This window comes from Anneissia japonica, unplaced genomic scaffold (genome assembly GCF_011630105.1).
Source record: "Anneissia japonica isolate Jap-2015-1 unplaced genomic scaffold, ASM1163010v1 scaffold212_len457575_cov179, whole genome shotgun sequence".
In the NCBI taxonomy this organism is placed as follows: Eukaryota; Metazoa; Echinodermata; class Crinoidea; order Comatulida; family Comatulidae; genus Anneissia; species Anneissia japonica.
Window position 1 is genome coordinate 160960 of NW_022758217.1, and position 26519 is coordinate 187478.

Here is a 26519-nt window from a genome sequence, read left to right on the forward strand (position 1 = left end):
GGAGTCATAATATATCAGGAAAAAATTAATGAAAAATATTTTTATGCCAGAGAGAGACAATGTACCTGAGAATTCCATTTTCGGGCATCTAGAGGTGACATAACCTATTTTTTTTGCCTCAACCTCAACCATGGTGGGCTGAGGTACTGGCATGGTCCATATTCTCAGAGGGATGATGGACCACATGGCCCTTTTTTCACACTACAGTAACTTGTGATCAATACCATTTGGAGGCTCCCAATGAATCATCATCAGTGAAGGGGATTGTTTTACTAGAAATTGATAATTCAGCTGTCTGAAAAATGTTCACTTTAAAAATTCTTTCGAATTTAAACTTGTTATTCAATGTTTGTGTTGCAATTAGGAATGTCTGTCTGTTTTTCTTTTTCAAATGGTTTACATTAGTTTTCCATTTGAATTGCACAAATCAAGATTGTCTCTCATGAATGAAGAGATGAAAAGAGTAAAAGAAGGTGTTAAATTAGGTGTGAACGACATGACATCAGCCATACACATTGTGACATCAAGTGAATTAATTGAAAGGAGTTCAGCCCTAAGATATGCCAGCTACTGTATTTTGATTACACCCTCCTTTGCACCATGAATTTGTACAATGATTTCAGTTATGGAAATTTAGATATTTTTAGCAACCAATATGTGTAGTTTTGCATTTCCTAAAATTTGAGAAATCAGGTTTACCATTATTTTTAGCATTAATTAACTTTTAATATAATGTTATTGATTATGTATTATTTTGATTAATTAATACGTAAGCACAAATAAAGTTCACTTGATTTATATTATACAGTATATTGAAAATTGAATAACTTTGCCATCGTCACAACAGTAGGATATACAAGAATTTTCCATTTTCATATGAATATTTTTAAAGATGTACTGTCCCTTGAAAATGACCAAAATCATAAAAAAATAATTTTTAAATTAACTTGCTCATTTTGCAGTCACATACAAATTATTAACTTGAGCATATAAATTATTTAATTAAAAAAATGTGTTCCCTGATTTTTTAACTGGATAATTGTAATAAAGATAATAAAACACTTTCAGTGACTGAAAGTGTTTCTATCATTTTTTCGCTGTAAAATGATGGTTTTTATGGGTAAGCATTTTTTAAATACACTAATTTCTATGTTCAAGTTGATAATTTTTATGTTACTTCAAAATGGGTAAGTAAATTTAAAAAATGATTATGATTTTTTTTTGTATTTTGCAAGGGACAGTACATCTTTAATTACTGTATACATTTTTAATCTTGATTGACAACCACAACCGCTACCCCAACCTCTCTCAAATACTTGGGTTGGTCACAGCGATCCAATTACAATGGAAAAACAAGACCAACAATTATGCGTTATACAAATCTAATTTTTTTTTTAAATGATTTTACATGAATGGTGCCAACAAAAATGTTACGATAAAATGAATGTTTTTCATCAGATTTATATAATTTGTTTGATATTTTTTGAAGGCTATCAGATTGAAGGTCTTGTGTTTAATAAACTAATGGAATACTTTTCTTTTTTCTTTTTTTTTTTCCAAATCAGAACTGATTTTGACAGTATTACTAAATCCTTCACGGATGACGAGGAGCAATATGAAGATTATGGTGAGAATACAGACATAGAATGCGACTTAGAAAATAATGCTCCAGTGCAGGTTTATATCGAAGATGTTGATAAAGACACAGAATCAATCACTACCAATAGGTATATTAAAACTTGACATTTTTCTTTATAAATTAAGAATAGTGTTTTGAAAATGACATGTTTACAGAAGAACATCTTTTGCATTTTTACCACATGATTTATTGATCATTCCTCAATCATTCTTTCACCCTTGGCTAAGTCTGGCCTTTACTTTCACAAGACAAAACAACCCAGAAAAAACTGGGGAAATTCATTGAGCATAGCATTCAGTATCCAGGTGGCTTATTTTTTTAGTCAGAGAAAAGTGGGTGAGCACATTCTCCTATTTAAAAAAATTAATTAAAAATAAATGCTCTGTTTATAGGACAAGAGATTTTCTTAGACCGAAGTTGTAGTTTTTTGGTTAAAAGGTACTTGACTTCCATTCCCACAGTTATGGGCTCAATTTCTGCCAGTACTGTAACAGGATTTTTTTCCTGTCTTCCTCTCATAACGAATCTTAGCTTATATAGAGAATCTTGTGTGTGTCTGCTGTGGATTTCCGTAAGGCAGTAAAAATATTGCCAGTCCGTGGCCCATTTTCCTAAATGAATTTTAGGTTGTTTTTATAATGCTCTGATGTAATATGTTAGTTGCACTGCTTTTGCTCTCACAAAATGTATAAAAACTACTGTATACTATATACTATAGCAAGTACATTTTATGTTTTTAGTGTATACTTTCATTATTTACTAATAGTGGTTGGTTTGAGTATTTATTGTAGATATTAAAATGCATACTCATCAAGGTAATGGAGATTATATGAGTACTTTCAAGAACTTCCTGTTATATCGTTGACAGTAATCTATTTCAGTATATAATTACAGTAAGTCTCTTTCCGTCTCAGAAATCTGGCGGTAGAATTACAAAGATATAATGAACACATGAATCTTTCAATAGACAATACAATCCTTTTATGTAAGAATAATAATCAGAATATGCTCAAAGTTTGTTGTGGGCTTGGATACATCAGCATTTCTATTTATAGTAGAGGAAGTTGAAACAGAAATTTATGTTAATATTTTTTTCTGAGATTGAGATTGGAATATTTGCCTTTATCCTATTGTTTAGCTTATGATTGTGATGTTGACGCAATCATTTTGGAAATACCATGTTCCTTGATATAAATATAACCTATTAATCGTTGTATTTGCATTTGGTCAAACTATAGTTGTATAAATGAGACAAAGAAAATCCTAGGAAACATGTCCCCGCGGTAGAAGTATTCAGGAAAATCACTAGACAAACATTACAATATAAACATAAAAAAGGAAACTTAGATTTTTAAAAAAGAATATGAGGTGTCATAAACTGACAAGAAAGTGTTGTGTGAAGAAGTTTAATTTTAGTTCTGCTGTCATTTGTGTTGTGTACAGGTAAGTATAGGTGCGTAACTCATCATTTATTTAATTCATGATGGATAAAACGGATGCATTGTTTACATTAAAGTAATCCTAAAGAGAGTGCTGAAATCAGTTTCTCATTTTGTAGACAGAATATTCAAATCCTGCGATTAGATGTTTCTGACAGCAAGAGACTGCCCGGGAATGTGTTGAATAACATTACAAAAGCCTGCATTGAAACTTATATATACACATTTGAATTTGATTTTGTATATTTCAGTTTAAAATTAATAAATAGAGTTTAGAGATATGCAATCTGAAACCCCCAGATTAGTTGGAAATACAATATCACAGACAATAGTAACTTTAGTATGTGTTTTTCACAATTACAATTTTCACAATGTGCAAACAATGAAAATGATATTTATATTTCAGATGAAAATCTCAAAAGTAAGTTTTTAGACGTAAGGCACCAAAAATATTAACAGGAACTGATCCAAGATTTTTCATCAGAGTGTATGTAACTGATTGTATTGTTGTTGCTGTTATGTTTTTAACCATGTTCACAATTGTCTTCTTCACAGCACAGTGATGGTTCAGGACCGTAGACTAGTTACGTTGAAACGTGACCTGTGGTCGAAAGGCGATCAATTCAATGGGTACTTAAATTTTTAAAAATATATACAGAATAGGAAAGGAATTTATACACATATAGTGTAGCAATAGCACAGAGCACTGGATATGTCAGAATTGTATTAAGTACAGTATGCCCGCTATCATTGAATTCAAAAACTATATAACACCAAAGTTAATACGTATTGTAATTATGCACTAGAAATGTTGTTTCAATTTTTTCTCGTACGGATAATTTACGGAAATATAACTCGAGGCCTCTGCATAGTTACATAGGCCCGATGTCTAAATTTTTCTGTCATGAATAATGAAAAAAAATAAAAAAACATCACTCATAGTGTTGCACTGTTGCAAGTTCGGTCTTGTTCGCACATCACATTTTGTTTTTGTTGCGTAATTAGATAAAATATGAGGAAAAGAAAATTGTGTAAAATTGCATATGAATATATACTGTACTGTTTGTGTACAGTATTTAGCTTGCTCTTGTTCCAGAGTGAGAGAGCAGCTTAGCTCAGTCGGCTAATCTGGTGGTAGTCACTGTGTGTGTGCTAAACCGTGGAGATCTCTATGTCCCCGGTTCAATTCTCATCGCTGCCTCTCCTTGTGTTTCAGCTAGAGGGCTGAAATGCAAGTTACAATAGCGCACCGTCTTTCGGATGAGACCTTTAAGCCGTTGGTCCCGTGTGCTTTATGGCCCATGTGCACATTAAAGAATGCAGTACACTCTTCGGAAAAGAGTAGGGGATTGTCTCCCGGTGTACTACCCAATCACCACCAGAAGGACCCCACTGGAAATAAGTCTTTACTTTTAGAATTTCGTGGGCTATTCTTGGTTTTTACACTGAATAAATCCAATCCAATCCAATCCAGAGTAGAATAATGAGGTAACAGAGGCTTTGTGTTTATGCTGTAGTGTACTGTGCTATTGAAAGATCCTATGCTAAGAAATTTTCATCTCTTTTCGTTCAGTTTTTTTTCTTAATCTTTTGTTTTCTTTTATGTTGCAGTACTTCCATTACTAGCACCATTCTAGTTGCTATTATTTTTTAAATTTCCATTTATAATTTGATACTAATTTCAAACTTACAAACATCATATACACTCTCATTCATGCAGTTGAATTTGTTAAAAAATTGTGGTTCCTGCAGGTGGGGAAGCTCTCATAGATGGAAGAGCCCTAACCACCTGCTGGAACAGCCACTGCATTAAATTTCGTTTTATTTTTATTAACTTGCATGATGATTTTGATTCACAGATAGTCAAGAACAGACTGTTTTAAGTATGAAATGATACCAATCATAACACATAGTAAAAATAATTGTAATAATAATATAAATGCTATTAGTTGTTATTGTTGCTATAATCATATTTATGTTAAAATCATAACATTATTTCAGATTTCAGAGATTTATGTTTCTTTTTGTTTTTCTCTTCAAGTATCATCTCAGTTTTTTTAGTTTATCATGACTTATGGCTATTTTATTTTCTTAATTTATGATTATAATTTGGCTCACTAAGTAAGACTGCCAGATACAACACCTTATTAATGTAATTGTCACGAGTACATAAGCAACATTTACATATTCATTTGAATGTGGCAGGTGTTTCCATAAATTTTTTGTCTCAATGTTGGAAATGTTTCCATATTCAGTTGAATGTTGGAAGTGTTGCCATTATTGTGTTCAGTGTTGGAGGTACTTCATATCCTTGTTGTCTTAATGTTGGAAATTTTCCCATATTCATTTGAATGTTGGAATTGTTTATATATTCATTTGGATGTTCGAATTGTTTCCATACTCATCTGAATGTTGGAATTGTTTCCATATTCATTTGATTATTTATTTATTTATTTGAACATATACCTTTGAATCGGTGGCACTCAATATCAATTGGTGCGTTCGTACAAACAAAAAAAGGGTAAAATTTAACAAACAAAATAAATAACAATCGACTGTATAAAAATTAATATTATTAGATTCTTAGGACATTTCCATCATCTTCTCTGAATGTTGAAAAGTTTCCATACTCACCTAAATGTTGGAATTGTTTCCATATTCATTTGATTGTTGGGACATTTCCACCATCTCCTCTGAATGTTGGTAATATTTCAATATTTATCTGAATGTTAAAAATGTTTCCATATTTATCTGAATGTTGGAAATGTTTTCATATTCTTACTGTATAAATGATTATTGAATGTGTTTTCAGGTTCTTGTATCTGAATACTGAAAACATTTGTATGTATTTTGTCTCTACGTTTTTTTGTTGCCTGTCAGAATTAACCCAGAGCATGAATTTTTAAATTTCTAGAAACTTCAACCGTGGAAGTCGCCAATACTCTAGTCTTCGGTAAATCTTTTAGCGGTTGTTATTGGGTTTTGTGCACAAATGTGTGTGTTTGTTAGTATGGTACTAGCTAAATGTTGGGCATCTGTTGCTATGCATTGCTAACTGCTATTGCTTTCTAAAATATTCTGTTTTCTGTATACCTCTTTGATAATGGTATAGTCACCATGTCAAATATTATTCAATTGTTATTCGAAATTGAGTGTCATCGTTACAGTATGCTTTTGTATTTATTTTTTGAATATAGATTAATGTGGCCTTCCATATTTATTGTAGAATATTCATCTCATTCTTCGCCATTTACTGAATATATTATATTATGTGAGGTTGTCTGTATGCAAATTGTAAATTGATTGCAATGATCGTGTAATTTGTTTTTGTTTATGAGTTTTGTATCGTTTTTCTAGTTTAATAGCAAATAAAACTGTGAATTTATTTTTAAAGTGAATGATCATTATAATTTTTCTTTTAAAACTTCATTATTTGTGCTAGTGACATATAGTACAATAGTATCATTATCTTCAATATTTCTTTACTTGTAGCAAGAAACATAACTAATAAATTTATGTTTGCAATAAATTGGAGTTGATATAAAGATTGCCAGGCCTGTAACCATGATTCTTTATGGGATATTATTTCAAATCCAGGGTTTACTAGGGGCCTATCACTTGGGTGGGTCTAAGAGATGAGCTCATATGAGAGTCAGTGCAAAACATCCTGTCGCTAAAAACACTTACCATAAATAATGAATTTCATCATTTGTAGTGTTTTTAAAGCAAAGGGAAGGCGAGTCTGGGGGTTCACTTTATCAAAGGGATTGAGCTAATACCCTATTCAGATTACACTCTGTTGGAATCTGTTGCGATGAAGTCCCAACCCAAATACTATTGGTGAGCTTTCACAAGCAATTGTGAATTGGGTGCGATTGGGTGTCGTAGTTGCTACAACGGATAGAAATGTGATGTTGGTCTGAATAGGCTATTAGCTACAGACACTATTATAATTGACATGAATAGAAACTTAGTACAGTATTCATCATAATTACACTTATCAGCTAGTGCAAGTTCTATCTCGCTTCATAACCTTCAAATCATCCATTGATAGTAAAATTAGTTTCATTATTAAATTGATTGAAATTTATTCACAGCATAATAGTAATTTTCTTTTATTTGTGCGAGATGTTAAGTTGGTATTAACATGGCGATGGCCGCCTAATTTATTTCACTACCGCAAGGCATCATGGGAACACTACAGTTTCTTTTGTAACACACCTTATATTTCAACTAACACAATGTGGATATGATTTATAATTTTCGAAAAGTAACATTTTTAATTAATTCTGCACAAAAATATAATATGTTCTACTTGGCAGCACCTTTGTTTTCCTATTGGTACTAGAAATATATACGTACTTTGTAACATAACACAAGTTGTTTAAAAAATATAATTTGATATTTTATTATGTTTTCAGTATCATTGTTTTTATTACGCTACCTTTTATATCTCACTGAATTTATATTGTTTTTGTGATTACATGGTTATTGCTAATAATACAATATTCAAATTTGAACAATATTATGATCAAAGAGATTGAAACTTAAGCCCCCCCACCGGACAGGTCAAACCCCCCCTCCTGTCGGACAGAGCTCGTCGGCCAGTCAGACCATAAAACATATAAAAATAGGCCCACAACAAGCCAACACATGTCTGTCAAAGCCTGAGAGTGCCATTTTCGGCCATCTAGAGGTTGATATTCTTTAAAAAAAATCTCATTTGGGAGGGGGAACACCCTCCCAACCCCTTCCCCCAGCTCAAGCCTACGAGCTCAAGTCCCCCTGTTGAACAACTTAGCTCCCCCCAGAAAATATATCCTAGAGCCGCCACTGTGTATGACACGCAATATATTGAGATACAACACTAGGAATATGGCTAAATACAAGCTGTGTACACTCTATCAAATTTTATAATATTGTAAATATATAATAACCGACTATGTTAAAGAACTGCAAGAGGCAGTAAATACATCTGATTTGCCCATATATGGATGTGATATGACATCATCGTGACATGCCCATTATCATGACAAATATATTTGTCACATTAAACTCAACAGAGCTAAACTTTATGCTGTTTGTAACTTTGAATCAGTGACAATTTACACAACAGTATTTCCTTGGTAATAATGCACCAACTACTTGTTAATAGTATTTAGGAATAGATAATAACTAAATTTATGATAAAATTGAATAAATACTAATGTTGTCCTGTAAAGGCTAATGTTTTACTCTATTTACTTTTCTTTTTATTTAGCGCAAGAAGAGTTACTTCCAATGAATTTGCCAGGTAAGGTTTGTCAAGAATTACTTTGGCCTCCATAATGATTGTAGCCTTTTTTTTTTAAATATTTGATTACTGATTCCTAACATTATAGAAAGCAGAAAAAAATTTTCTAGGATGAGAAATTGAAGGGAACCATAATTTTTTTATCTGTTTTGGACAATCTGGCCATACAGAGTCAATTTTTACTTCTATTTGTTCTTTTTCTTTTATAGTTGCTATCTTTTAAAAAGCAGGTGCATATTTATTTTTTTGTAAACACTTTCTAAACAAATTATATGGTATCTAGTAGGCATCTTGGACCTGGACATGCTCCTTATTTGCCTACCAGACTCTTTACCTGTGGGAAAAAAACAAATTATGAATATGCAATTGAACTTAACAGTTCAGTATTACGTTAAATTGTTATTAAATAGAATCTCAACTGTAGATTTTTTTGTCCCTTTGATATTTTAGTCAGTTGTACCGATCTTCTTCGTCAAACAACATATCAAATGACTTTGGAAGTATGTCCGACTGCCTTGGGGACTATGCAGCCTCAGAAAGCGATGTCCTAGAACTCAGTGACAAGGTAATAAATATATAATAATGATAATGTTTTATGGTAATTATATAATCATTCTCTAGTGAGGAGGGTGGGGGGCAGAAGATTTCAAAGAATTACTGGTAGTTTTGGTTCTATATGTTGAAGCTATGCCACTTATTGTTGTTTAATAGTCCATGATCAACACTTTAGTTTTAACTGTTAATCATTCTCAGTAATTAGGTTGGTTATTAAATTTGATTATCTGTTTTTATTAAGGATATTAAAATGTGTCATATTTCTACACTAATCCACCTTCCTGCAATATTATTAGGTTACAACTCTTCTTCCAATTAAAGACCACCTGCAGGTCCAATTTATTTCATGGGCAGCTGTGGTTTTTATTTAGGAAAATAATTTTATATATAACAAGGGCGACCGCTCACCGTTCCGTGCATTCCTCGACGCTTAAATACGGTACAGGCGCAAGTTATTATATTGGGGTTTTTGGAAGAGCTAATAAGATAGAAATTTGTAAATAATTAGGATGTTTATTTGGAAACATTCATTGGAAATCTCCTCTAGTTTAGGTGTACAAAATTTCCTGCACGTTCCTTCAAAACTAGCGCTTTTAACATTTTGGTAACAAGAACAGCATTGAGGCTCTGGGGTTAGTGCCTTGCGCGGACCCAAAAATAATAAAGATAGCCATTCACTTAGGGCTGCAGAAAAGTGGTCTTTAAGTGAAATTGGCATTTAATTGTGGTGGGGGAAGGGTCTTTAATTAGAGGGAGACCTGCTTTAGGTTAACTTAAACAAATGCAGGTCCATAACCAGGTGTTTTTAGGGGGTTCAGCCAAAATCCCTTTTTAACAAATTTACTACGGTAGTAGTATTTTATCATAACCTTCTTTATTAAAGAAACACTTTTGAGTTAAACTTGACTGAGAAAACCCTCCTTCCTGTGAACCTTCTTACGGGCCTGAAATGCGTCCAGTTCTTAACATTTTTGACATGTTTACTTTCAGGTCAAACAATTGGAGAATCAAGTTGTTGATCTGGAAGAGGATAAGGCATCTGGTGATGATCACGTACAGAAGTTGCGTGCAGAGAACACCCACCTGATGGAACAACTAAACCAGATGGAAGAACAGCTCAGAGAGGCAGACACGAAGTTGGAGGAAAGAATACAAGAGGAAAAGAGCAGGCATAAAGAAGCTATGGTATATAATATTATTGAATTATACATGAGTCAATGTGAGTTATTGCGAGTCGAGGAAATTAACAAAGATTAGGGAGCAAGCTTTAAATGTCTAATTTATGTTTAATTCTATAATATTGAAACTAGTTAGCAGTACAATAACATTCCAGCATACCAGTTTCCCTCATGTGCTCCTAGGATAGACAATCATACGTAAAGCGCTTTGCATAAATTGAAAAAAAGTGAAATTCACGCCGCAAATTTAAACCTCTGACCCCATGGTTAAGTAGATTAAATCACAAATGGTGTATCAACTGCTCCCATGGCATTGTATTACTTTTAGAAATTTTATTGAATGTAATTGGATTATTTGAAAATGCATTAATTAAATATTAATAAAGAAGCAGTAACTACCACTGACTGACAGAAGTTGACTTAGGTTCCGTATAATTAATTTAGGAATTTGTATATTCTCTTTCAAACATATTACCATTTTACAAATATGTCCAAAATGGTTGTTATCCTATCTCCAAGGATGGAATTTTGGTGGAGATGGTTGTGAAGATTAAATTTGTTGCATTCATTGATTAGATACGATAATTATCAACTGTCATTTATGATTTACAGAATAGACAAGAAAAGGAGATGAGAGCTGAAATAGACAGCCTTCAAAACCAGTAAGTAGTCTGATGTATAATTATTTGTTGTCTTCTTTGTGTCTGAGATTCTTTTTTGATGTTAGACAAAAGGAAGAATAGTAGGACCTGTGTTTTGACTGTCTGGTGAATTCTACTACAACTTGTCTTGATGATGAGCATTTGTTTTAGGAGAGCAGCTTAGCTCATTCAGCTAGACTGGCTACTTTGTGTGCACTCAACCGTGGAGATGTCTATGTCCCCGGTTCAATTCCAATCGCTGCTCTCCTTGTGTTTCAGCTGGAGGGCTGAAATACAAGTTGTGATAGTGCACTGTCTTTTGGATGAGATGTTTAAGCCGTTGGTCCTGTGTGCATTATGGCCTGTGTGCACATTAAAGAACGCAGTACACTATTCGGAAAAGAGTAGGGGATTGTCTCCCGGGGCACTGCCCAATCACCACCAGAAGGACCTCACTGAAAATAAGCCTTCTTCAGACTTTTGTGGGTTATCCTTGGTGTTTACAGTGAATAAATCTATCCATCCATGATAATGCTTATTCTGTACAACAGACCAGGTCTGTATTTATCATTTTTTCATTGGTGATGAGTTCTCATAGAAACCTTAACTTTTGCAGAGGTCTGATTTGTATTTGAAGAATTATTCTAAATAAAATATTTTCTTTCATAGAATCACCGAGATGGAAGATGAGAAACAGGATTTTCTTGGTGACATTCCGAGGTTAAAGAAAGAGAACGAAAGTTTACGTAAGGAACGTGATCGTCTGATGAAGGCATTTCGAGAGGCAGACGACAAGTGGTTTTCATTGTCAAGCGAGTACCAACGCCAACAACAGCAGTACAAAATTGAGAAGGAAGAACTGGAGGAAGAACTCGCAACAAATGCTGTGGTGAGTAGTTAATCACTACAAATGCTATTTAATATTTCTACTATGTTAAATTATATCAATAAAGAAAATGTATCATATTGTATGTATATAATATGAATTATTAAATTCTATGGAGATTGTCTTGTTCTTCAATAGAGCTTTCTGGAGTTCCAATCATACTTAACACCTGACCAGTTAAAATACCAGAAACACATTTTGTCCCACAAATGCATGTGTTTTGTGAGAACTTTGTGGGACCGTAGCTACATCTGGTTTAGGGGCTTAGCAAAATGAATCCATTTTTTTAAGTTGAATGTGATTTTTTTACCCTTTAGCTGATTGAAGAGATGAATGGAGAACTGGAAGAGTTGCGCCAATATCGTGAGGAGAATCAACAGATGAATTTGCTGAGAACACCCAGCCTGCTGGACATGCCTGGTAGATTACAAGAATTGGATATACAGTTCAAGCAAGTGAAACAGGTATGCTAAAGCTCTGACCACTCTATCAAGTTTAATCCATATATTTCATTATCTTTTAGGGTTTGTTTTCAACAAAAGTTGACAATTTCTTGTCTGTTTATCTAAGTGTAAGTATCCCACTTGTAGACAAACAACACCACTTATGATTTAAGTAATGTACAATATATGCTGAAAGCATTCACTGTTATTATAACCTTCATTCTCAACTTTCTAAAAGCTGATCATTTGGTTGTCTATTTTTTTTTGTCATAAAACTATTTATTTGGTTCTAATTTAACCAAAGATTACATAATTTTTTTCAGGAGAATGCTCTTTTACAAGAGAGCAATGATGAGTTAAGTGCTCAGATGATCAACACACGGGTTACATTTGGACCGAGCCTGTTGCATCGTGGAGTGTCTAAGTCAGCCTCTTTTGCAGCTGAGATTGAGACAGCTTCCAAAGATGATGTGAGTACACAACTTGATTAACACAGCCTTCAATGAACTTTCTGTTAAGTTATATATTAAAGCAGATGTATTCCTTTTGTGTAATGTGAATGCAGTCAGTTTGAATACAGAAATAACAACACACTTGATTTTCTTCAAATTTTAATAAGAATTTGATTAATTATGTTCAATAATCTCTTAGTAGCCAAAACACGCTCATGCAAATGCTTTTGTGATTGTTGCAATTTTATGAACTGTAATGTTTTTATGTGAGTGCCCATGATTGTCAGCAACCGCTGTCGGTAAATAAAGTTGAATAAAAAAAAATGTAAATGCAGCCTTCGCTCCAGTTGTCATGTTTAACCACATTCGGTCAGCTCTAGGGGTGATCTGTCTTTTTCTATTCCACTCCGAAAATAACAAGCTATCAATTTTCCTTGTTTTTTTCTAGTAATATTTACTGGCTTAGTTACAATGGAGCAGTTTGTTTGACTTTAATTTCTAGAGTATCATTTCCATACTTTGTGGAAATCCACTTGCTATAAGGAGAGAACGAATAAAAATATAATCTGTGTAACTTCCATATTTGTTTCAGATAATGCAGGCTTTACGTGATGAAGAAAAGATTTCTATAGAATTGCGCGAATACATTGGACACATCTTGACAAGAATTTTAGAACACAATCCATCCCTGCTAGAAATCCAACCTAGGCCTTCGAGCAGTGCTTCGCAATCATCATGACGTTTAATCATAAGTTTGTAGTGAATAGATTCTAGTTTTTTAACTTCTGTATAACAGGCTGTCAGATAACACTTGACACCGACAGATTGCAAATCTAACCAAATATTTTGTTCACTACCTTGAGGATGAGAATTTTGGAAGATTGTTGTAGGCTGTTTATAGACAGTAATGATGCTAAGGTGGTTTGACATGGCACAGAAAAAAAAATATGATCATAGGCCACCATTGTAACACTTTCTGAACTTTTAGCCGGCTTTAATTTGCCTTAAAACCGATGTGGGTTAAAAGTAAAAAGCAAATATCCCTGTACAAGAAAGTAGGAACTCATGCTGTTTAGAGTATATTATTGTAACTTACCTTGCTGCAGAAAATGCGAAACAGCTTTCTTATTTATATTTTCAAATGATCCTACATCCAAATGTATGTGATGTAACATTCATCATGCAACAAATTTGTTGAAAATGAATTCATGTGTGCTAACAAAATGTATATTGACTAACTGAAAAGATATAAGAAGGGAGATTTCACTAGGTAAAATGTAAGTGAAAAATATAATTAAAAATGTTGGTGTAAACAATCTGTACACTACATATGAATTTTAAGATTATAATATGTACAACTTTGAATATGACAAAAAATTTGCAAAAATTAAATTGTGTCTATGATGATTACTTCTATAAGCTAATTTAAGTCTTTGATTATTTAAACTATTACAGCCACAGCCGTTGTGATGGATAGGAATAGCGGTAATGAATATATTGATATTAATTAGCCATACTATTTGTACCTAAGAAACCAACACTTTGATTATGGGCATGTCAAATCAAATTTAATTTATTGCTCATAAGCCTCATTATAATATTTGACTGAAGATGTAGTTGACGTATAGGCGTACCAGTTTACGCCAAATTCAACAACAAGCGTGCTGTGATCGAATCACAACTGTTTGGTAGTGTAAGCAAGGTCGAAATTGTACTAGAAATACAACTTTTTGGAATGTAGACCATTTTTTCTAATATTGTAGTGTAAATTGTGACAACAAATGAAGATGCAATCCAGTTGAGACTTTTTTTTTTGAAGGTTTAGATGAATGTACCTTATAAAACTGAAAAAAAATTTAATAGCAAATGAATCAAAATTGAATTAAACTTTTTTATTGTAGTGTAAACTGGGTCAGATAGGATCTCTTCTTTCACCTAGTATTTAAAGATTGGGATACTCCACCATGTTGTCATGGAAATCTGGAATAGTTTTAAATCAGTATTTTTGCCTGATATAAAAGGTATTTTTCATATTTCCTATAGCATAATTCTGCCTTATTATGTATGAAAAGAGCTAATAGAAATACCATTTAATACACTTTCTGTAAAATATTTAGAAAATGAGAATGTAATTTTATACATTTTTATTCAGATATTATAAATGGTATCTTTTTAAAAGGAATGTTCCTAATAATATATTTTATATATCAAATTGATTAGAAATTTTAAAACAAAATTACAATCCAAATGTTTTCAATGAATATTCAAATCTCAAAGTTCATGTGATTGGACATAATGATGTCATAATACACCCATATATGGGCATAATGATATCATATATTCATGGGCAAATCATGGATATTTTCTACATACAAATTGATAGTTTAATGAGCATTATTTCAATATTTATAGATAAATAATCTGTCATTAAAACCATTTTGACACACTAATGATTGTTGTATAAGGACAATCATGATATCTTAAATCAAAATTTTTTTTAAATGAAAAAAAAAAAGTAAATATATTCACTGAGAGAACAAATATTAAGATAATGAATTCTGATTACATAACTTTGCTTAATGTGCTAAATTTTCCCTGTCACCTGATAATCATTCCAGAAATATAATATTTTAAAGGTGTCTTATGATTGGCTACTGTGGCAAGTGTTAATGAAAGGTACTTTATTTTGTATGTGTGCTGATATTAATATTTATTAGTGAAAACTATTCAACAAACAGTTTAATTAATCAAAAAAGCACTTGAACATTTCAACACACCTTGATATGATTAACCACTTCGCATTTCATTTGAAACTGTTGATTTAAATTTCATCCATATCATTATGTAACTTTATATTATTTATTATTGGTGACTCTTCCAAAGCAAACATTATCTTTATTCTTTTTTTTTTTAATGAATCCTAAGTTTTATTTACAAACCAAAGATTCTTTAAAAAAAGAAATAATTCAGGATGGTTTATGTTTAGAGTGTACTCAGTTTAGTTGTATTAAGCAAGGTAATGTGTTTCTGTGCATGTGTATTTAGTTAAATATATTTTGTTTTGTTTTCTTAAATTCCAAGTTGCTGGTATGTGCCTTAAGCCAGTATGTAAATGGGAATTTTAGAGGAAATAGAATTAGAAAGCTATGGAATGCCCAAATGAAGGAATGTAATGTTTTTGTTCTAATGTGTCTGTTAAAGCTATGAAATGCCTGTAATTATTTGTTTTGATGTGACCTTGCATTTTAATGTTAATTTACATTCTGGAAGGAATTCTTATAACAAGTACTTCCTAAGTTTACGGTAATTTAAGTGGCCTTATTTAATTTTAATTGAATTGAGGTGGTTTAGAACCTCACTAGGTTTCTTATCTGCACTCTTGGGTGAATATTTTAAGGAAATGTACATAAATTTGTACAAATAATGTAAATAAGATTTTATAAGATATTTTAAATGCATTAGTAAATAGATTGGATAATAATGAGCTTGCCTTTGCCAACATCATATAAAATTAGAGAAAAAAAATGTTTTTATACTAGTTTTCAATTTAATATTATGAATTGAAATTGTGCTTCAGGGTAAAATTAGATTAAAAGAGACATTCCTCAAGCAACAAATTGTTTCTCTGTTTTGTTTCCGTGGTGATTTCTAATTATGTTATTTATTTTTGGTTGGTAATTACTATATAACAATCCATACTAAAAAGTTAATCTGTGAACTGTTTCGTTTTTTGATAGATCATTGACACTCCGGAATTAATGTGTCTGAAATGAAAAAATGTATAGGGCGCCACCAATATGGTTTTAAAAGATTTGGACTTTCTGGCAGATGCATTATTCCATGAAGTGGGTGTTCATAAAATTTTTTTATCAATAGATTAATTTTCATTAATGAACAATTGAATGTTTTATTAAAATTAGTTTTCTAATTTTATGTAGACCTAAACCTTCCTATTTTCAAACATCTGTAGGTGGTAACTCACCTTTTCCTTACCGTACCTATTGGCGACCAAACGCAAAAGTAAACCGTTTAGGATGCCATGGACGAGGAACTCTTCTCGTTCATAACATATTTGTGTGACCAATCTCCTCAAACGGTTCGTAACATAATTGTCTACTATTGTGCATTCATAATTGTCATCGAGTGATATCAATGTTTGCTTTCGATGTTCAGTTTCCAGTACAGTAATGTGTTAATTTTTTTCGTAAATTCCGATCGGCCATCGAAACTCGCATTATATCTATAAGTCGCAGACGACTGCCGAAAACTTGAAAAAAAAAAATACTCAATTCAATTTTATTTTTAATTCATGTTAGAAAGACACAGTCGAGGGTGGAGTTTTCATGACATCCCGAGGCGCCATATTCTGCAAATTGCAAAGTCATCAACCCCAGAGTTGGAGGGAGTTATGAACCACAAGGACTTCTGTCAGTCTAAGTCCAGATGTAGGCTTAGAAAATCAACTGTTTTAACGATCGAACATTAATTTTAGGTAATATTGTGTAGCAGAGGGTCGAGAAAGCATTTACAAACAAGATCAGGCCTAGCCTATGACTGGGGTATAAAGCGCAATGTCGTTTGAAAAAAAATAGTAGTTTGACGTTTTACACAATCTAACGGTTTTAAACCGTTAACTTTTAATCTCCATTTTGTACAAATAGATAAACATGTTTATCTTGTGGCAGACACAATGTAAACAATCCGTTTTACCGTTAGTCACATGCGTTCTGCCCTCACAAACGATCTCATAAAATAGGGGTCCTTTGCAATTTTTTTTAGCTCTCTTGAAGTTATTTTAAGCTAATCTAAATTATTACTAGGCTATTTAATTTTTGATTTACACATTTGAAGAACTGGAGTCAATTAATGGACATCATGTCTGTGTGCCGCCCGATTCAGGGAAAAATTAATTTCTGCGACAACACTGCCCAATAAATGCAATAAAAATAATGATATTATATAGGTCTACTTCGAGTCACAAGTATAAACCGTAGTATACGCCTATTATTAAATAAAAAATCTCCATTTTTTTCTATGTGATTATTCGGAGAGTATTAGTCTCATTAAATAAGTGCTGCTTGATGTAGACTATTGTAACAGATGTAGCACAGCCTAAATTACATTATTTGTTTGTAATAGGCCTACTAATAAGGTTTGTAGGCCTCGATTCTTTCCGTCAACCCCACGATCGATCGAACCTATGCTTTTATCATTCACCAGAATTTTAAAAACAGTCCATCAGGTCCAAATGCTCTTTGTCTGCATGGTAAATATTCGGTGAGCTGTATCCAAACATAGAGACAAAGAGTTTTGAAATCTTTTGTTTGTCAAAATCCAGACGATATTCACAAAGCGCGTCCTTTACTTACTCCAACTGACGGTCCCACAATTCCGGTAAAATTTATGTCTTTTCATATAAACTAATATTTTTGTGGAGGAGGTCTATATTATTTATCGAAGGTAAGTTTTCTGTTGATTTTTATAAAATCAGGAGTCGAAGTAACAATGTTTTCAGAATGACTGACCTGGTCAAGTAGATCGCAATTCAATAGGCCTATTATTGATACATTTTCTAGGACTATACCATGCAGTGAGATAACCGCATCTTGAAAGTAAACCAGTGATAATAGTCATAATAATAATAATAATAATAATAATAATAATAATAATAATAATAATTTTTATTATTTTTTCTATTAGGCCTACACATATAGGCCTACACATATAGGCCTACTAACTATAAGGCAGGTTCAATACTAAAAACACAGGCTTACCATCATTTAATATTAATGTCTTTATATGCCTATTGATTAATGTGTTACAAAATATACGTTATCATTGTTATTATTTGTCAGACACAGAATTTGCTCCATGGTACAACAAGAATGAAATTAAAAAGAAAATGAATGGGAAAAAATGAGTGAACAGTACACATACGAAACTATGCCCGTGAAGAAGTAGGACAAGACTAATTTTATAAAAACAAAATATTAAATTTACATGTACATATGTGCTTAATCGTTTTTCTCTTTTATTATTGGAATATTTGTCTTAGGGAAAACTATTTATTGGTTTTTAACTATTGTTGTATCGTATAGGATTTTTACATATTTGTCTGCATCGCACTGAGGCCCTATATTTATATATCTATATGCCCGAACTATCATAAAATACTATGTTCTCATGTTTGTGATGATGGTGGTGGTGGTGGTGGTGATGATAATGACAATAAAAGTTTGTATCTTGTATGATGATGATGGTGAGATGATGATGATGATGATGATGATGAACTATTTCCTAGGCCTACTTATTATTGTATCGTATATTTAAATATTTTTCTGCATCGCATTGAGGCCCTATAGTTATATATCTATGCCCCAAAGTATCATAAAATTAAAAAAGCCTTTTCTGATGATGATGATGATGATGATGATGATGATGATGATGATGAATAATGACGATGACGATGAGGATGACATCACTTATACATGACTAACACCTCTAAAAAGGTAGGGATGTGGCATACATTGAATGTGCACATCTAATCGACATTTACAAACAAAAAATATTTTATTTTAATAGACGGATCGGTATTTATTCATCTAATGTATGCTTCGCCAAATAGTACTTAGGGTCACACCTTGTGCGGATGTGCACAATGAGTGATGCGGCTAAATACGAGCACAGAAATATTTAGTTAACATACACATTTTATATGAATAATATTGATCAAACTGATTTGTATTAACATTTTGATGCATGCATGAGCGATACAATACGGTGCTAGTTTTTAATAACGGTGAAATTTCAAGAAATATCGCGGATGGATATTGATATAATTCTTCCAATGATTACCCAATGTGGGTCATGCATTTTGGTTGGCGCTTGATTTCCATAATATTCGTGTACAAGTTGTTGGCGTACCGTGAATGAATATCAGATTGCTATCTCAGGCTGGCCGTGGTAAGTGTACGATGCGCCGGTAAATACCGGTGTTTTATCCAGAAAAATAGGCGTGTTCCGCTACCTGCTGCCTTATTTTCAGTTCACACAGTAGGCTTAGGCTAAAGCTAGTCAATTTGTTATTTTGAGTTTTTATTATCTTACAAGAACAGGATATTTACTTTCTTGTATTAATTCTACTACACAGGAATTCATTTACCAATATACTTTTTTTCGTGAATAATTGTTGGATGTGTACGAGAAAGATTTCACCTGAAAGTTGATAAACCAAGGAGATAACCATGTCTGCTGCATCGAAAGTTCGAAATCTTTTTAAAAGAAAAGGAGGTGGACATACAAGTGCTGAAAGAGAAAGACAGAAGAAGGAAATATTCGCCTTTAATAAGGTGAGTTTCATAATATACTTAGGCTAGGAATTTGTCATTTAGTGCTCTTTAGGGTAGGCCGGATGCTAGGCCTAGGCCAACAGCAAGCTCCAGCCATCACGTCAATCCGCCGCATCGGTTTTTCACGGCAAGAGTCAAGAGGGCATATGCTTGGCCTGGAGTGGGACTTCAGTCGAAGCCTAGGAAAGTAAATTTGAAGATAAGGGCCATCACCAGTGCATACACATACTCGTTGTATTGCTAGGCCCTAGGCCTAGGCCTCCTACCCCTGGGCTAGGCTATGTAGAAACCTAATTTTTTTCATCTTCCATCATCATCATCGAACATCCAATCTAGGCCCTAGGTCTAAATTCCTGCATGAGATCTTTTGGAGGATGCACATACCAAGTACCAAGTATCAATCGTAGGCTTGCCTAGGCCTAAAATTTTACACTGCTTTTTTAATGATCTTTTTTTTCCAGGCTTCAATTTAAGCATGGAGCTAGGATATTGTAAAAACATGCAAAATTCCTTGCAAAAACACGCTTACGGCAGGTGTGCACATCAAAATTGTTATTGTATTTTATGGTTATTTTCTGTAGTATCTACTGTAGTACTAGTCAGTGTTGTTGTTAAATGAGTACCATGCCTTAGGGCATTTTAACTTTTTTAATAGCATTAGGCCTAGTAATGAACAACTTCCCTATGTTATCAATCATTTTAATGAATAAATAATTAAGACTATCATCTTGATTATTATTAAACAATTGAATTACAGTACACATGAAATTTGATTTAGGCCTAATGGATGGTAAGGGATTTTATGGTAATTCTGTAACAATTTAAGAATAAATCAAAGTCGAATTATTGATGGCATTAGTGGTGAATAATTAATTGAATCGTATTCTGTTAAAACATCACAAACCAAAAAAATAAATATGAAATAAAATAATAAAATAAAATGCAACACTTCTTTTATTGTTGTAGAGTGACATGTAGGAAATAATTGAAATTTTTCATCAATGTGTATCTGTTCGTTGCTGTCATTGTTTAACCATATTTTGTAGGCTTACAGTTGGTAGGTTTTCATCAAAACACCTGTGGTAACACACCTTCTACCATCTTGTTCCAAATATGGTAATCCCTGACCGAATTTCATTCCTATAGTTGATAGCTTAATAATAGCATGTTCTTTGGTGACAAATGACTGAAAAATTGGGTCAATTTTTGAGTGAGTCTGTTAGATATTTGAAATAGCTGAGGTTTTGTAAGGTTGTTTTAAGTCATTACTAATTAATCTTCTGAACGATAAGTTAATAAATAGTCTATCATCTTGTTTTGTATATTTCACTTGTAAAATCTATTTACAAGTAGGCGCACATTTGGATACTTTAGTTGTTATCCTGCCTTTCACTCTGGGTTACCTCTTGGTAAAATCTGTGCTTTCTAAAATTTAAGTGTATTTCATTTTATGACTTAAAATCAAATTATTTCTCATTTCTTTTCAGACAGTGGAACATGGGTTTCCAAATAAACCAACAGCAATCGCATATGATCCTCAACTAAAGCTTCTTGCATTGGGTACCAAAGGTGGAATTGTTAAAATGTATCCTTTTTTTAAAATAAATTTTTAAACTCAGGAATTGATACCTCATGCTTGATGCCACACCAGGTAAGCAAATCGTTCTCTTTTTCAAGTACGTACATGTCTGGATTCCCGTAGTGTGATTACATAAAATGCAAACCATGGTAACAGAGGATTGTGGGTACAATTTTAAATACAGTACCGTGTTGGCTTCTTATCCTGTACAATCTACCGCCAAAATTTTAAAGGGTATTGTCTGCCTAGATATGAATATGTTGTCTGTCAATAGGCCCTGTTTGATGAAGCTGTTGTTTACACAGATAATGCACAATACAGGTGATTGCTATAGTCTACCCACCTATATAGTTTCACTTTTAAACATTGTAAAAACACTTGAGAAATTTGATTGACAAGATTGTGAATAATGATATTGGACAGTTCAAAGATCCATTTGATTAATTGTTTAAATATGGTTCTGATCAATCTTCAAGTATTTTGTTGATATCATCCTCATTGACACCTTTCCACTTGTAAGCATGGAGTTAGCTTTCTACTATTTGTATTTTGCTATTTGCGGACATTTAATTGATTGTAATTTAGGATTATTTGTTTACTGCCAATAGAAATATAAAATTGCCATTCTGATCATTGATATTGTGGTTGCATAGAAACACTGAGTAAATTAATTAATCAATTAAAAAAATTAAATTGTAGAATTTGAACACGGGACACTGGTGAAGGCGAGGACCCTGACTACTCAACTACAGCACCAGTCCATGCGTGATTTACAATATCCACCATCCAGAACGTTCATGTAAAATTCTAATTATAAGCTCTCTCTCAAGGGTTTTGATTTGAGCTGTTATGAGATGCGAATAATGGGTGATGGAGATTTTGCCATTTTATATGTGTTATTGAGATTTGTAGAAACCCATGGGTAATACACAAAACCTCGTCATAATGGACAATATGTATTATGATGAGAATCAGCATTCAAGATCTCTCACTTGACTTATATGCACAGTGATTTTAGGAAACATGTGCTGCATGTATAAAAATTGATTTTCACAGGCCCACAGTAACATAATACACACAGTATATTAGTAACATAATAGGCCTACAATAGCCTATAATTCAGCAAACTACTACTGATACAGGTACTACATATTATCCTGTGTATAGCTATGATTATTTTTACAACTGTACCATTGAAAGTGAAGTGTTTATTACTAAGAATAGTTTTATGGTAGTGATTTATATCAGTGTTTACTAAAACGAAAAGTAAATTTCAATGTAATTATTTTTCTGTTGCTGTTTATTAGTTGATTAGATTAGGCATGACTTTTATTAATAGACTATCTTCCGCAAGCCTATCACTAACCAATAAATATTTATAAAATTTTATTTTTGGCCGTCATGGCATACCTACTGTAGCTTTGCCATGAAATTTTCTCTATAAGAAATCTTCCTCACAAAAATAAATAAGATTTTAATATCAATCTGATTGACAAAATGTTAACCTGTATGTTTTCCTTGTTGAATATCTTACCAAACCAAGTTTGCTCAAAACAGGTGTAAAAATGCCTCAACTGTACACACCAACAAAAAACATAGTTCAGTATTCGTATGATGCAACGTTTTTTAGTCTGACCCTAAAGGTAAGGAGATAACCCCTGAAATTCTGATCCTGTTGAGGTTACACACACTACAGTAATTATTCTGCCATCTGCAGGAATATTGTATTGCAAAGATCGTAATCCCACTGATCCCTTGCTCCCTTTAATGTTTCAATATTGTAACTCTGAGCTGGTATACTGTATTTAATTTAAACAAAAGAAACCTGGAGTTTGTACTAATACTATAGTAAAAAATATGCTGATTATCGGTATTATTAAACAAATAAACAAACCATTTTACATCTTCTCAGGCTTAAATCCAAAGCTAAATGCACTAAAATGTGAGATATAATGTACTTTAGGCCTGTCAAATTTCCGTTTAAGTGATTACTAGTATAAGTGGGATAAATTCTAATAAAAAAGAAAATGCACAAGTTTATTGAATATGATTCATGAAAACGAAACAAGCATAGCCTATTTTGTACTGTCATAGCATTACCAGATATTGTAATTACTATTTCTTAATTTCTTAAATTAATAACTAATGCTCTGTAATGAAAGTTTGATTCCATGCACAATGTGAAATTAGTTATAATAATTTGCTAATTGGTGATTAAAAAAAATTACTGTATAGTTATACTCTGTTGGCCAGTTTAGTGGTTTTAGAAAGCTGATGGACAAGAATGGTTACTGTAGGTGTTAAATGACCTTCAAAAAAGTAATGACCTTGAATAAGATCATGAAGGTCTAGTCCAATGCCTTGTCTTACAGGAAATGACAAAACCAGTAAATATGAAAAGAAAAGTGTCAGTGATCTACAGCATTTTCTATGTTTCCTTTTTCGGCATTCTCTTTTTTTTTTTTTGCCTACATTTAGTCTAGTTGTGTTATTGTATCTTATTTGTATTTATTTGAGATGAAAGGGCGTGTTTCTGCTGGATAACACCAAAAACACATTTTTTTATAAACGGTTAAGTTCTTGCGAGCTATAGCGCATGCTGCGAAAGAAATAAACAACACACCATGAAAGTATGGTATGATCTTCAAGCATGGTATGATCTTCAAGCATGTCATCCTATTGGTTAAAATTTTTTTCTTCGCCCCGAATTTCCCATGGACGAGTGATCAAACCAACGAAGAGGTTAATTTGGGTCACCAACGGGTCATGACTAACACGGTATTGCGTTGCAGCTGAAAAGTGTACCACAAAACACGCGTTTTCTGAACACGAGCCCTATAACAAATGTGTGTAATAACACGCATTTTTAGAACACATTCCTAACCGTGTTTTAGTTTTGTGGCCGTTTCTACTGGGGGAAAAAACACATGTTTTTTAATAACCGTTTAAAAACATGTTTTTTTGCTCAGCAGAAACAGGCCCTTATATTTCGTTCAGACAGGCAGTTAAAGGACACCAATATTTTGTGTTCGGCTCTCAGACTATTGTGTCGTCTTGGCACCCATACCATGACTCCATTATGATTTTTTTTATGGACCTAAGTTTTGACCTCCACCGGAGTTAGAAAGGTCAATTGTTGCGCGACAACATAGTGTCTACTGCACCCTGTGGGGGTGGACAAAAAATCAATTGGTCAAAGGCTAAGAGCGGTGCATTAGGCTCATGTCACAAGACATCAGTAGTAGCTGCAGTGCAGTCCTTAGCGTAACCATCGACCACATGTCTACTGTAATTGTAAGCGTAGGCAGGAAACAATCAATTCTCATATTGTTCAGCATTGCACAGTAGTGTATAATATATTTAGTATCTGTTTATTCCATCTTGTTTGTAGGCATGTTGTTGAAGGTGATAAGGAAGGGAAATTCATATTGGGCCTACTACTACTGCTGACCTTGGTAATTGGGACAAATTTTTTTATTACTGTATATTCTGAGCTAATACAAAATACAAAATTTTAATTAACAATTCAATAATTAAATGGACTTTTTATTGAGTTTTTTCAAGTTTTACCACATGAAAACAATATTTTGTTCATTTCTGTTATCCCTTTTCAGTCTCCAAAAACATTGTTACAAAACAATATTTACTTAGAAACAAGCATTAATCATCGCTGACATTTTTTTTTCAAAAGAGATCATTTCTATTCATATTCCTCACTCTGAAACAATCTTAACTGAATCTGTGTTATGCCCTCCCAGTTAATTGAGTATTCATAGCTGATATGCTTGAATTGAATCTAATGGAGAAGTGTGTAAAACAACGAACATCACACGATGCATGCGAGTAGAACTAGGACTAGGTTCAACCAGTAATTGAATATGAACATTTGTAGTGTGAATTCTGTTGTTTACTGAGTTTTTTTAATGTATAACTATAAATGAATGTGTTAAATAAAGATAACCATTACTGTATTATTTCTCATCAAACAGTGAGCGGCTCGTTACTTATTGGATAGACATTGGAAGCTCTATTATAGACTAGGGTATGTTATTAGGTTTAATAAAACCTATTAATATACCCTAGTCTTTAATAAAGCTTCCAATGTCTATCCAATAAGTAATGAGCCGCTTGCTGAAGATTACAGTGTTTAGGTGGATAAGGCAAAACTCTGATTTTGATATTGGTTCCTACAGTAGGATTGGAAGGCTAAAACTGTACTGTAGCTTTACAGCACTTTATCATTATGTAAAACTCCCACTCCTGAAATTCATGAATTCCAAACCTCCTTTTGTGCACATGGAACAAAGAAATGTAAAGTATATTATTGAGCATATTTAGGTTAGTATTAGTTGCTTTGATGAGGTGGGATTTGTGCTCAAGTTAGAGGCTACAGTTTCCACCTGCCCAACACCTAGACTTGATTAGCATCTACAAAAGCTGTCGGAAATTAACAAGCACTGAATGAATACATTTCTAGCAGTCAGTCTGCCCATATCTAAGTTACAGTACAGGTGTGTAAGCAAGCATATCGGTAATGCCTAATATATTTTTATTTTTTTTTGTTTACCAGTGATTAAGCTGTCCTCGGCTAAATAGCCAAATCCTTATAAAAGCTGAATTTTGCTAAATATTTTCATTCAAATATATCCAAAAAGCTAATATGGAATTGAATCTATCATTGCTTACAGTATATTTTTATGTTTTGGCTAATCAAATTCTATTTGGTTGATTATTTTCATACTGAATTAACCAAATTGCTAAATATTTTTTTGGCCAGCTTTCTGTTCAGTAAACCCTATGTTTATACCATGATAAAAATTATATGAAAACTTAAAACTAGAGTACAAAAAGGAAAAAACTTATCCAGGTACAGTAAGTATCTACTCATGGACTACCAACATCACCATTGATATGTGTATTTCCTTTGGTAGTATTGAAAAGTCTACCGAACACATATTACATAGGCCCCTAATATTACAATTTTGAATTGTGATTTATGTACTATATCTATGAAAATTATAGACACATTCAACTGAAATTCAAAGATGAATTAGTAAAGTATCTC

At 32.7% G+C, this 26519-nt stretch overlaps 2 protein-coding genes across 15 annotated transcripts in view; both read left to right on the forward strand.

The window, feature by feature from the left end:
- Positions 1-16143, forward strand: part of LOC117125223 (rab11 family-interacting protein 4-like) — a 39224-nt gene extending 23081 nt beyond the window's left edge. For 4 of the 7 annotated variants that reach the window (XM_033271675.1, XM_033271679.1, XM_033271680.1 and 1 more), the window contains 11 exons: positions 1566-1727; positions 3634-3708; positions 5993-6031; positions 8339-8371; positions 8822-8936; positions 9917-10111; positions 10717-10766; positions 11415-11634; positions 11949-12095; positions 12398-12544; positions 13119-16143. In XM_033271675.1, the coding sequence (XP_033127566.1) occupies positions 1566-1727; positions 3634-3708; positions 5993-6031; positions 8339-8371; positions 8822-8936; positions 9917-10111; positions 10717-10766; positions 11415-11634; positions 11949-12095; positions 12398-12544; positions 13119-13265 (1330 nt within the window). In that variant the 3' untranslated portion in view covers positions 13266-16143. The remainder of the gene's footprint in view (positions 1-1565; positions 1728-3633; positions 3709-5992; positions 6032-8338; positions 8372-8821; positions 8937-9916; positions 10112-10716; positions 10767-11414; positions 11635-11948; positions 12096-12397; positions 12545-13118) is intronic. The other 3 variants (XM_033271676.1, XM_033271677.1, XM_033271678.1) reach the window with 3 other exon arrangements.
- Positions 16144-17839: 1696 nt separating this feature from the next.
- LOC117125206 (LLGL scribble cell polarity complex component 2-like) overlaps positions 17840-26519 on the forward strand; it is a 55149-nt gene continuing 46469 nt past the window's right edge. For 7 of the 8 annotated variants that reach the window (XM_033271649.1, XM_033271644.1, XM_033271652.1 and 4 more), the window contains exons 1-3: positions 19343-19489; positions 19677-19875; positions 21363-21460. In XM_033271649.1, the coding sequence (XP_033127540.1) occupies positions 19771-19875; positions 21363-21460 (203 nt within the window). In that variant the 5' untranslated portion in view covers positions 19343-19489; positions 19677-19770. Of the gene's footprint in view, positions 17987-19342; positions 19490-19676; positions 19876-21362; positions 21461-26519 lie in introns of those variants that run through there. The other variant, XM_033271645.1, reaches the window with a different exon arrangement.